Here is a 13,095-nt window from a genome sequence, read left to right on the forward strand (position 1 = left end):
TTATCTGTCATTTGCTTTTTCTGTTTCCTTTCTCCCTTTCTCTCATGATGTGTTTGTATAACTGGGTGAATTACTTTCTTATTATTCATCTTTTAATACTTGATTTCTTCCTGTATCAGCCCTTTCAGAAGAACTCATGGGGAGGGGCCAGATCATGTTCTAGGCTAGTAAATTCTCTGTTCAACCAGGGTTGTATGAGAACAGGTGCTTCCACATCTCCCACTCCCAGTCTACAGGGGTCGGCGGTGCAGAATCCCCACCACACAGTCTCTCTCCTCCACCTGCCTTGCAGCCTGCTGTTGTCCCCAAGGCCCCTGCAGCTTCTCTCCTGGACTCACTCTCCCGGCTTCACCTTCAGCCTCCTAGTGTTCGGGGAATGAATCCTCTGCCTCCGGCCCCTATACCCATCCTGTTACTGTAAACAGAGGCTCGTGGGCTATACCCTCCCAGGTATGCTCCCTACTTTGGAAAACTGCTGGCCTTGTCCCAGAGTTACTGTCATGGTGTGCATCCCTGGAATCTTCCAGACCCTCTGAAATCTCACTGCATTAGGCAGCCCCTCTTCTCACACTTGTCTTTCAGGGCCATCCTCATTGCAAAGCTGGAATTTGCAGGGTTTTAAAAATTTTCATTCTTCTGATAACTTCAGTGTGCTGTCCAAGAGGAGAAAGAAAAGGCACCATTGTTTTTTGTTATTATTTTAAGAAACTGTGTCTTAAAAAAGTAAAAAATTGAATAACCACACAGAAGCTGGAAGAAGTGAGAACTAGGTCCCTGATGTAAAAGTCATGGGGTTGTGGGGCTTGATTCATTCAGTCGCTCTAGAAGTACTTAGTGACTCCTTAGCACAATTGGAGACCGGGTGCAGAGGCACAGAGATGTATGGCACGTCGTCCCTTTACTCAGGGAACTCATTCCATACTGAGGAGATGAAAAGGAGAGACCGTTCTCAACACAAGGCAGTGCCTATTGAAACCAAAAGAATGTTCTTGACAATATGTGCTATACTTAAAAGGAGACTATTGTTCACTTCTAATACCTCCTGTGAATAAGAAGCACATTCAAAATGGCTTTGATAATTTTTTGACTTTGGAGTCCTTGTAATAAAGTAACTGAAATAATCTTCTTTTTCTAATGACTTAGATTCGATTCTGTTGAAAATATTAAAAATATCAGAACTTTCACGAAAGTCTTCTTGCTGTGTGTGTGTGTAGGTCATGGTAAAAGTCTGTTCTCAATGTTCTGGCTTCTGTTCCGAGAATCTTCATCACAGACTTTCTGCGCAAATGGTCTAGGGCTCCTTGAGATGAGCTGCTTGGTCTTCTTCCACATAGGAGCAGGCCCTCAGGACCTTTGACAGTTTACACTTTCAGTCTGTCCCTTGGGTCTGGTGGCCTTGACAATGGAATTGTTCGCGGCCCAGCTATTTTAGACTCTGGGCTCAGGACAGTCAAATGTAGATGTTCTCTTTAATTTGCCTTCATCTCTTTGCACTCCGTCCAAGCAACCTTTTACAGATGAGAGTAGAAGACGGTCTTTTAATGAAGGACAGATGGGGAAGAGGAGAGCACATCAGAGCCACGCTCGCGTCTTCTGGCTGACTGAGGGGCTCAGCTGCATAGCTAAGAGACTGAGGACCTGGAATCGTTCTGAGAAACCGCTGGCATGATGGCACGGGAAACAGGAAACCATACAGACAGAGAAAAAGGGTTTCAGGAAACATACCACATTCTAAAGAAGGTCAGAATTGGAACTTTAAGCAGTTAATTACTTTTACAATAAAAATCATCTTCACTTAAAACTGAGTCTCCTAAAACACAGATGGCAGTAAATACATACAAAGATGCTCGACATTGTCAGTGATGAGACAGATGTAAATTAAGGTCACAATAATACCACCACCCCCCAGAATGACTTACACAAAAAAAAAAACAAAAAAAAAAAAAACAAAAAAAAACTGACAACACCGAGTGCTGATGGAGCTGTAGAGCAGCCAGAACTCTCCCCCACAGCTGGTGGAACACTAGATGGCCTGTGTCAGCGGAAAATTTTGGAAAATGTCCTGACAGCTCCTCATACATTTAAACACGCACCCTATGAACCACTCCGAAGTTTTTCCCCAAGATATATGAAAATGTATATATATGTAGATATATATCCACTCCAAGACCCATACCTGAATGTTTCTGAGCAGCTAGGTTAGAATCACTCCAGACTGGAAACAGTGAGTGCCAATAAACCGGCGAATGGCTAAGGAAATCGTGGTGCATCATTTCCACACTGCGACGCCGCTCCGCACTCAGAGGGAACAGGGCATGCGTGGATGCCTGCAAGCCCGGCGGTGGCCTCCGTCACGCTAAGTGAAAGGGGGCGGGCACAAAAGGCTACGAGGCCATGTTCCTTCATTTACATAATAACATTCTGGAAAAGGGGAAACCGAAGGGAGAGAGATGCTTGCCAGGTGCTGGGGATGGGAAGGCGCGGACTGACTGCAAACGGACTTGAGGAAGCCTTTGGAGGCAGTGGCAATGTCCCCGTAGTGACTGTGTGGCAGATGAATGAACACAGATACAATCAAAACTCAGCAAACTGCGTGTGACAGTGAATTTTGGTCTAAACCTGACTTTACGCAGTACATCTCCTAGGCCTGGGGCGCCTGCGTGACTCCATCGGTTTAGCGTCTGACTCATGATCTCAGGGTCGTGGGATTGAGCCCCCCCCTCCCCACCCACAGGGCTTGGAGCTCAGCAAGGAGTCGGCTTGAGATTCTTTCTCTCCCTCTGCCCCTCCCCACCTTCTCAAATAAATAAATAAATCTTTTTAAATTACGATGAGTCTTCTAGGCCTGTTACTACATTTACAGAAAAGCATTCTGTCGTCCCAGGAAGAGCCCACCGTCGAGGTCAGAAGGATGCCCTGCCACTTTCTGGCTCTGTGCCTCTTGCAAGTGCTCTTTCCTTCTCTAAAACCCAACTTCCTCATCTGTAAAATGGGCATAACAGTCACATTAAGGGCGAAGATGTCTAGAAATGTTTTATGTGCCATCATACGGTCAGAGCTCTGAGCACATTATGTCTACAGGTGTCTGCATGGCTGTGAACTTAGGCAGGAGCTGGAGCTGAGGGCTAGGCTGAAAGCCGGTCTCACACTCCCCGATCAGGGCTCTCTCCATGCAGACGCTTGTTCTCCAGGGCTTGCCCGCTGCACACTCCCTTCCAAGTTCCCATTTCATGTTCTCTCCTGTAATTAGCCGTTGGCCTTCTCTCTAATGCCCACCCCCCAACTCAGTGTCCAAACGGATTAACCTCTAGGGGAGCCTTGAGCAACGGTCTTGGAAGTGCTGGTCCTCGCTGAGCCTGGCTAGTGCCCAGCTAGGTCAGTGGCAACCCCACCACACTCCCCTACCCCCCGCTTTGTGCACCCACCTGATGAACGTGGGGTACAGCTCGGCGTTCACCAGGCACACCAGCTGGAACACGATGGTGATTCCCATGCGGCCAAAACAAGCCACTGTGATGTTTAGCCAGTGTAGATCTGGACAGGAAACACACAGAGGTGGGGAATGCACATGGGGACTGGGCCATGACTGCCCCGCCTTGAGGAGCCCCATTAGGAAGCTTGGACTCCAGAGCTGGAAGAGCCAGAAAGAGTGCCCTGTCTAACCCTTTCATTTTGGGGTAAGAAAACTGAGTCCTGCAAGGTTGCAGAACCTGATGGTGACACAGGAGGGAGGCTCCTTTGCACAGAGGAAAGAACGTATGTTTTGGATCTCAGTTCTGCCTCCTGTCAGCCACGTGACCTACCTCTTTGGGCCTTGGTTTCTTCAGCTGTAAAATGGGAACAGTGATAGCCAGCCTACAAGCTATTACGGGACTTTGAGATGACAAATGTGAAACGTCCACCATGACTGCTCCAGAAACGTTGGCTTCTTAATTACCATGCAGTAGTGTCTCTGCCAGAGCCTGACACAGGAGGGCCACAAGAAATACAGCCCCTCGGCCAGCAGCCCTGGAGCTGAGGGACCGGATTTCTAACCCTCAATCTAGCCTTCACTTCCAAACACATTGTCTTAAAGGAAACACCATTCAGGATAGTCTCAGACTCAAGCACTAGGGAAGCAAACCCTTAGCAGACGGCTGTGGGGCTCTTCACTCCACGAGGGTTCAGGAAGCCCTCCCCCTACTGAGGACCGATCAAGGAATTGGGCCCCATCACTGGCTCCACCTGGGTTACTCCACATATTAACAAGCAAGTGGCTTCCAGGACATGCCAGGGGACTCATTAAAGCCTCTGGGGTCACAGACATCATGTCTTCTTGACCCCTGTCCCCAGATACTGGCCTTTCACGGAGGACATGTTCGTTTTACTCCGCCAGCGGGAGGGTCCCCGGAGAGAGGACACGGTGGCCTTAGGAATAAGCTCCCCACCGGGTCTAACTCAGTCTCCCAGCCCCCTGCTGTTCACCACCTTGTGGGGGAGCCAAGCCAAGATCATGGATACCCCCAGCCTCCCGAAGAGAAAAGAAGAGGAAGTTCACTCAGGCAGGATCTACAGGGAGGGCCTTGCGTACACACTCTGGGGTCTTTAATCGGGTGAGCAGCTCTGCTGTCCTGTTTCCCATCGGCGCTGGGGGCACCTCTCCCTCCCCAGGGGGACCGTGGGGAGCATCCCTGCCCAAAGCCCCCAGTGCTTCCTTCCACATGGGGGACACCATCCAAGGCTGCCTGCTGCTGACGCCCACGTCTGACCCCAGGCCCCGCCTGCTCTCCCAATTTCAGGCACAGGCTCCTGGCTGCTCCTTGACCTTGACTGCTCAGCTCGACCCTCCGCCGTGATCCTCCCGCTTCCATCGTCCTGCCCGGAAGCACCTTCCCCAGATGGTGACATGGGTCGTTCCCCTCCTTCAGGTCTCCTAAGGCCGCCCCTGACCACTGCACAAAGGATTAACGCCCACCATGCTTCACCTGCACTTTTTCCCTCTAGAACCTGAACTCTGTGAAGCAAGAACGTTCTCTGCTTTGCTCATGGCTGTGATCCCAGGGTCGAGATGTGTGCTGGCCACACGGAAGGTACTTGTAGTATTTCCTGGGAGGGAGGGAGTGTTTATCATCGCACGTGACAAGGACTCAGTAGAGGCAAGTGGAGAGGGTGGGGCTGGGGGAGAGACCTTGGCAGTGGGGGATGGGACCAGAGAGCTCGGTGCCTGGGTTCCGTCCTGATGATAACTGACCGTCTGAGGTCTTGGCTTCCTTCTCTACGCCCACTGCAGTTGCTTAAAAACAAACAGAAAACTTCCCGTTTGTCTTTGCAGAATTCCAGAAATAGGAAAATGGAGAAGATGGTGGAGACGATCTATTCCAGTCGGACTCTGCTCCTCCCCTGTCTGCGCTGTTCTCTCCATGCCAGGAGGAAGAAGAAAACGGAGTCGTCTTTTTATTTTCAGCCTGATCCATGCAGCCTGGTTCTTGAGAAAACCGTTTTCAGGAAACACGTCCCGCAATACCCTCTCTGTAAAAGCTTACCGAAACCGCTCATTTAACCCACAAGGGCAAGGCACGAGCAATACAAACTGAGGAAATGGCAAATCTGCCTTGGGCTTCTTCAGCCACCTCCCCAAACGTAACCCATAGGAAAGGCGGTTGGTGTACTCAAACCGAGACCGACCAGAGTCCCTCTGCTTCGGATTATGCTGGGTGGTAAGGACAATGGACGAAAACACACACCCGCCAGAGAGGCTGGGGTCAAAAAGACTGGCAATACCCAGTGTTGGCAAGGGTGTAGACCCGTTGGAACGCTCAGGCATCGTCGGTGGGAGTGTGCGTTGGTCCAGCTGTTTTGGAAACATGCCTGTATCCACTTCGAGCTGCATATATAGCACACCTGACCCGGCAAACGCACTCACAGATTTGTACCTGGGGGAAAGGAGAGTCTAGACCCATGAAGAGATGTGTGTCCGAGTGTTCGCTGCCGCTTATACCCCAGGAGGCAGACGCTGAAAACCACACAGGTGTCACAGTCAACGGTGGGACAGGAAGTAGCAGGACACTTGTCATTTACTCGTCATGGGTACGTTATACCAATTTAAAATTAAAACACACACACACACACACACAGCTATAGACTAGGGTAACACCCTGACTTTGTCTTTGTTCTCGTTCGAGGGGCATATGCAGGGGCCGAAACACTGTTCCACGGTTCGATAATACGATCATCCAGAGAATGAGGGAACACCCGACTCACCGTGGGAGATAAAGATCATGACGGCGCAGGCTGCCCCCGCCACCAGATTGGACACCACCAACGGGCGGATGAGGCCAAAGCGGTCAATGGTGGTGAGGATGATGAAGGCCGCCGGGAATTCAACCAGAGCCGAGTACAGGAAGTCCAGGTGGAGGTTCCCGCCCGTGGCGCCCACGTGCATGATGAGGCCCTGGTAGAGGACGGAGCTCGTGAACCTGAGCACAGAGGAGAAGCAGAGGCTCAGACGGAGGCTCCTGTCTGTGGGATGGGGGAGGGTTCGGAGTCTGGCCGCCAGAGAGGAACAGGTTTCGCTCCATCTAGAACGTCCTGGAGTGACATGAAATTCAGGAAGGGCGTCCTAGACGGGCCATCCGTGAGAGGCTCTCTCGGGATTGATGTGATGTCATGACTTCTGGGGTACAACCCCATGTCCTAGAATCAGCAAACGAGGACCCTGAGGCCACGGCAGCTATAGAGGGATGGGCAGAGGGTACCAGGAGTGAGCAGGTCCAGCGATCAGGCGCTGTATGAGCTGTGTGATCTTGAGGAACTTAACTAAGCCCTGTCTGCCTCAGTTCCCTCATCAGTCTTCTGAGAACACTCAGCACAGTCCCATCCTGTCCCAGCACCCAGATTCAGCCAGAGCAGCCTTTCCCAGTGGGAAGCCCCTTGTTCTACCCTGACAAAGGGTCAGCAGGCTTGTTCTGACGACAGATGTGTAAGACTTAGCGGCCAGCCCGCATTTGAGAGGCTGTGTCCTCCTCCAGGGGCCCCCACAGATCAGGTTTGCCCTCCACAGAACGGTGACAAAAGGCGCATGGATGAGCGATTTCTCTCCACAACCCTCTCTTCACCCCTTCCCTGTCCCACACTGAGAGCCTGGAGTGATTCCTGGGACCTAGAAAGCACTCGCTAATGATGAGCGATTACTGGTGTCATCATCGTCATCGTCCCAAGGTCAAGTCCACAGAGCACAGCAGAACAGACGCCAGCCAAGTCTTTCCCGCGGCACAGTGGTGCTGTCATTAACAGCACCGCTCCCCTCTCTCTCTCCTCCACCCTGCAGCCCGCCGCAGGACCCCTCCATCTGTAACCCGCCGCAGGGAGGAATAGCAGGGGTACTGAATACAGCTCAGACACCGATACGGACTAGCTAATTCACTCCAGAAGGTTTTAGAGAGTCCGTGGTTTGTTTTTTGGTGACATTATGTAATTTTGGAGGATAGAAACACTTGGTCATTTATTGGTATTTACAGTATGAGAAGAGATTTTGGTTGATAAGAAGTTGCGCTCTTGTCCCAGCATGTAAATTGCCTCTTGGCTCTAAAACAGATCACAACTGATATTTCTATCAATATACTCCCTTGTTTTATACAACTACACACCAAGAAACATTGTGATGCTCTTGCTTCTAGTCCCGAATCATTCCTAACTTCCGAGGGGCTCACCATGCCCTCCCTTTGTCCCAGTTAAGTGGGAAGAGTCACCTATTACCAATAGATTGCTTTAAGAGAAAGGAATGTATTAGCTTGGTTTTCCAGTCAAAAACCAGTTAGCAAGTGTGCAGTGCTGCCATCTTTTGGCAGAGCCCATGAATTGCATGTACATGTTAAAACCGCCGTCCCCGGGTCTAGACACATTCTAAAAAGCCCTTTACACAAATTATCTCACGAAGCTGCCAACATGCCGGCGAGGGAGGTGCTGCCGTGATCCCCATTTGCTGACGAGGAAGCTGAGCCATAGAGAAATGGGAGCTGTCTGCAGTCACGGGGCCAGAAAGGGCTGGGAGAGAAGCAGCAGGTGGAGGGAAGGCCGGCGGGGGGGTGGGGGTGGGGGTCCAGGGTGGGCTCAGGGCAGGCCATGGAAAGGGATTTGGTTTTATCCTCAGGGGGTTAGGAAGCCAGCAGAGGGTGTAGACAGGGGAGTTCTGCAGAGCAGAATGTGCAGGGGGGTGGGTGCAGGAGTGTGAGAGCTGAGGGGCCAAAGCACACCCCTGCCCCCTCCCCCCTGGAGCAGAGTGCATTAGGGGCTGCAGTGCAGGCAGTGAGTGGAAAGGGAAGGGGGGGGGGGGACAGAAGTGCACCAGGCAGCTGGGTGTTTGCAGAGGCTCCTGGGACCATCGTGCGGCTGGCTGCAGGCCTCTGGGGCCAGCACAGGGACACGCATGTGACTGGTAGGGGCAAAGGGAGCGCACGGTCAGCCTGGCTGGCGCCTCTTGCTCCACGGATGGTTTCTATGGAACTGTGGTTATTCACGCGACCTTCAGCGAATATCTGCAAGGTCACTACTAGCTTGGACCTTTGTTCTAGTAAAAGTTTCCTGGAAGCAGAAACGATTGTACAAGGAGCAGAGTGGCTCCAGATGAAGGGGGAGCCCCAGGGGTTGGGGGAGTGACTGCTAAGAACCACCCACGTCAAGGACAAAGAACCACCCATGTCAAGGACAAGGATGTCCTCTGAAGGAGCAGGGTGGGGGACTGCAAGAGAGCCGCCCGGAGAGGGGTGCAGACCCTGGGCGTGGGCCAGGGTACGTGGGTGAGGTCCTGTGTGTGAGGGGGTTTTGTAATCAGTGGGCGATAAAGGCACAGCCCTGCCCACGCAGGGTCTCTAAAGTGCCAAGATGTGAGGAAGGGCTCTGCTTCTTTGGAAGCACCGACAGCCACTGAAGTCTCACCCATTTCCATTGACAACAGACAAGTCAAGACACGTCTGTTCCCAGAAGACAGAGCCGTGAGGGGGCGGCAAGCCTGGGACCCTCCATCATATTTCACTCATCCTGCCGCTGACCCTCCCACGTCACATGCTCTTCTCGCTGGAATGCTGTCTTTCCCTCATTACTCCATCCTCAAGGGAGAAATCAAGATGTCTTTCTACGAGCTCACTGACTGCTTGTAATTCATTTAAAAACTCCTTTTCCGCCCGCATTGCTCCACTGCCTTTAACTCAGACCCCGGGGCTCGGGCAAGCATCCTGATTCCACGCGGGGGAAGACCCAGAAGGTCCCTTACCACAGGTACATCAGAATAAGGGTGTGCTTCCTCAGGTGTGGCGTGCTGAACAGGTCTGCAAAAGAGGGGCTCAGCTTTTCGGTGACATCCTCTGCGAGAGAGAGCGTCTAGGAGGGAGTAAGAGCATCAGTGGCGTCCAAGCTCAGGGGATCAGAAGAAGCCCTCAGGGCCACCCCCATTCCTGTGCTCATCACCCCAAGTTCTTCCAGGGCCTTCCCGCTCCTCAAGGCAGCCCCAGAAGCATTTTCTAAATCACCCGGCGCACCTGGGTGGCTCAGTGGGTTAAGCCTCTGCCTTCAGCTCAGGTCATGATCTCAGGGCGCTGGGATCGAGCCCCATGTCAGGCTCCCTGCGCAGGGGGGGGTCTGCTTCTCCCTCTCCCACTGCCCCTACGTCCGCTGGTGCCCGCCCCTTCTTGCTCACTCTCTCTCTCTCAAATAAATAAATAAAATCTCTAAAAAAATAAGTAAATAAATAAACCAAGGCTCAGTGATATGAGAAACCCCTTGCTACTTTGTCACCTTGAGATCAGGGAGAGGCGATTTCCCGTTCTTCTGGGCAATGTGGTCGATTATCTTTATCACTTGAGTGTTTCTCTTCTGTGACAACAGCCACCGGGGAGACTCGGGCACGCACCTGCGGACACAGATCGTCACCACGTGTGGGCACCTCCAGAGTGCACCTGACGCGAAGGCCTGTTTGGAGCGAGGCCACGGCTCTGAGAATCCGACCCTCCTCACTTCGGGACTGTAATTCCTCAAGCAGCTAGTGGACGAGGGTCTGGGGTCATCCCGGACCAGCCCAGGGATCCACAAAGGAGCTCTGTGGGTGGGTCCCTCACACTCTCAGTGCCACCTGCTAAGATTTTGGGGCAAAAAGGGAACGGCTGCTTTTCTCTGTGGCCTTCATTTCACGGGGCAGGGGTCCCTTTCTCTGCAAGCCACTGGCCGCCCTCCTCCCCCTGGAAACTCCTGGTACAGATCAATGCTCCGTGGGCTCCCTGACCCTTGTGGGACAGCAGGGGGTCTCGGCATCATACAAGGGCAGTTGAACAGGTCCCAAAATATCTCCCAAACCACATAAATAGATAGTATATGGTCATTTCAAAAACTGGGTAAGGATGTTACAACGTGAAGATTGGGAATCTCTGGCATGAGGTCTTCTGGAAACACTCAGGCTGAGGCCCATGCTGTGGGGCCAGCGAGACTCAGCCCGGGCATCATCCCGGGCATCATCCCGCCCGTCCGGGGAGCCCCGGATTTCACCCTGATGGGGAGAGATCAGACTCGTCCTGGCCACAGGTATACGGCTCCTGGCGGCGAGCCCTGCTTTAGAGACTGGGTCTACTTTGGCACTACCCACGGTAATTTGTCCTTGGAATGGTGATGGGGGGGGTGCAAGGGTGAGATATTTCTCTCCACAGCCCTCTGCACACCCCTTCCCTGCCCCACAATCAAAACTCAGAACTCACCTGTCCAGCTGTCTGTGCCTTGGGACCCTGCCAAAGGCTGTCCACTAGGAAGATTGATACGTCATGGGACTGGTTTGTCTCACAGTGGCTTCATGCACACATTCCCCAGGAGCTCTCACGCATTCATTCATTATTCATTCATTCATTCAACGACAGCCAACGCCTGCTCTGTGGCTAGGCGGCTTCTTATCTGACTTGAAGCATTGTCCCTCTCTCTAGGGGGATGCAAATTCGAAGAGTTTCTGTTTGAGGATTGCTCCCCCACGTAATGGGGCCATCCTGTAATATTAGAACACCCCAAATGGCACAAAGGGCGGGAGTAGCCCTATGCCTGAGTGACAGGTCACCCTGGCCACTGGAGGATGGCCCACGTGGCCCCCGAGGTCACCGGGCAGTGGCCCCCGAGGTCACCGGGCAGTCGGAGTTCACCGAGCGTGGTCCCGGGGGTGGAGAGAGTGCAGGGCCCCGTGGAGGACCCGCGTACCAGTAGTAGAGCAGGAGGAGGAAGGTGGGCAGAGAGGTGGCCAGCTGGAGCCGCCGCCAGTGAGGGATGACGTAGGCCAGCCCGGAGAGCAGCACGAGCCCCACCGTGAAGGCCGTCTGGTAGAGGATGGCCACCATTCGCCGGTAGCCCACGCCCACGAACTCTGTGACTGAAACAGGACATGGGTCACCATCAGGGCTCCTGTGCTCCCCGTGGCCTCCTGCCCTCCGGGCGAGCCCCCACACCCTGCCCACCTCCCCCTGCCTGACCCCAGCCCCTTCCCCTCGTCCGCGGATGCTCCTCAGCTCAAGCCTGGCTGTCAGTCCCTGCTTCTCTCCAGCGTGCTCTTTTTTAATCCCCCCTTTTACCGTCTATACTGTCCTTCGGGTGCTTTAGGGCTCAGTTTGCCTGAACACGGGCCCTGCCTCCTCCCCAGAGCTTTGCCCCGACAGGCTCCAGACTGAGCTGCGACATTTCTCATGGCCCCGGGACTGTAATTCACTTAACAAGCATCTCTGGGTGCCCACCAGGGACCCGGCACCTCTCCAAGCGTCCGGGGCGTGTCCTCAGCCCCCACAGCAGAGTCGTGCCCTCACCACCCCACATCTTCATGAGAGAGGGCAGAAGGCGCACCCAGCAAATGAGCAAATGCCAGGCCAGAACGCACTTTGTGCCCCCGGGGGACGGAAAGTTAACCGGTAGGAGGCATCGGGCGCTGGCGAGTGAAGGGATCTCCGTGTCTCAGAGAGCAAAGCAGGGGTGAACCACACGGGGGAAATTCCAGGCAGAGGCAACTGAGGAGGATCTCCAGGAAGCGGTCGGACCTGCGGCCATCCTGGGGGCCCCCGCACAGAGGCTGGCCTGGGCCGCATGAGGAGGAGAGCCCGTGCCCAGAGCGGCAACATGTCCCCACGCCCACAGCTGAGCTGAGACAAGGGACCCACGTGGAGGTGAAGCGATGGTGCTGGCCTGGGCCCAGGCGCGGGGACAGAGAAGAGACGGTGGCCCCGGGTGTGCTGTGAAAGGAAAGCCAGCGGCAGGACCCCTGAGGGGCCAGAAGCAGGAGGAGAGAAGCGGGGGAGAAGCCTGGGGTGGGGGTCTGAGGTGGAGCAGTTTTGGGGACGGGGAGGACAAAGTCCTGGGTCCTGCCACACGGAGGGGGAGAAGAGAAGCCAGTAAGGGCGACCAGTGAGTCAGCAGCAGAGGCCCCGGGAGTATGTGACCCACAAGCCTTCCGGGGAAGGGAGCGGGGAGGTGGGGGCAGGGGGGAAGTGGGGAGGGAGGCCGTCCCCACGTAGTGCCCTGCCCGGTGACACAGGCTGCCACATACAACTAGACTCCGCACATTTTGTCTAGACCCCGCCAGCGAACCCTCTCCCCCTAAGTCCCCCTCCACCTTTGGCTCCATCGGCTTCCCCGCGCCCGGTGGGAAGGCATCCCAGCGGGACACTTACTCAGGACGTAGCCGGACGTCCAGCTGCCCTTGCTGACCAGCCCGTGCAGCAGGCGGAAGAGCAGCAGAGACGGGTAGTCCGGCGCCACGGCCGTGAGGACGCCCAGGACGGCACCGACCAGGGTGGTGGCCAAGAGACAGAATTTTCGGCCAAACCTTCAGAGGCGAGGAGACAGGGCAGCGGGGGTGAGTGTTGAGTATTTGGGGTCCGATGGGCACCAAGCGACAGCGAGGGTCTTGATCGGGAAGCATGTGTCACTGTGTCCTGAGGGACTGTCACTGTGTCCGAGGCAAGGGCCCAAATGTTTGGTCCTCAGGGACCAGCGGCCCCTTTGAGGTTCATTAACTCACTGTAAGGAGGAAGCCAGGATCCGGATGCTCTCCGGCGTGTGGCATCTCAGCCAAGGAGGGTTGCTCCCCTGGGGGCTCTGCAGGTCCCC

At 54.2% G+C, this 13,095-nt stretch overlaps 1 protein-coding gene across 3 annotated transcripts in view; it reads right to left on the reverse strand.

Moving 5' to 3' along the window:
- LOC101674581 (solute carrier family 22 member 1) overlaps positions 1-13,095 on the reverse strand; it is a 28,912-nt gene that overhangs the window by 9,091 nt on the left and 6,726 nt on the right. Inside the window, exons 3-9 of one of the 3 annotated variants that reach the window (XM_004770843.3) lie at positions 12,657-12,811; positions 11,203-11,371; positions 9,769-9,883; positions 9,248-9,354; positions 6,241-6,455; positions 5,168-5,272; positions 3,426-3,534 (exon numbers count right to left, since the gene is read on the reverse strand). In XM_004770843.3, the coding sequence (XP_004770900.1) occupies positions 3,426-3,534; positions 5,168-5,272; positions 6,241-6,455; positions 9,248-9,354; positions 9,769-9,883; positions 11,203-11,371; positions 12,657-12,811 (975 nt within the window). The other 2 variants (XM_004770844.3, XM_004770845.3) reach the window with 2 other exon arrangements.

This window comes from Mustela putorius, unplaced genomic scaffold, assembly GCF_011764305.1.
Source record: "Mustela putorius furo isolate JIRA1106 unplaced genomic scaffold, ASM1176430v1.1 tig00000450_pilon_pilon_pilon, whole genome shotgun sequence".
NCBI lineage: Eukaryota > Metazoa > Chordata > Mammalia > Carnivora > Mustelidae > Mustela > Mustela putorius.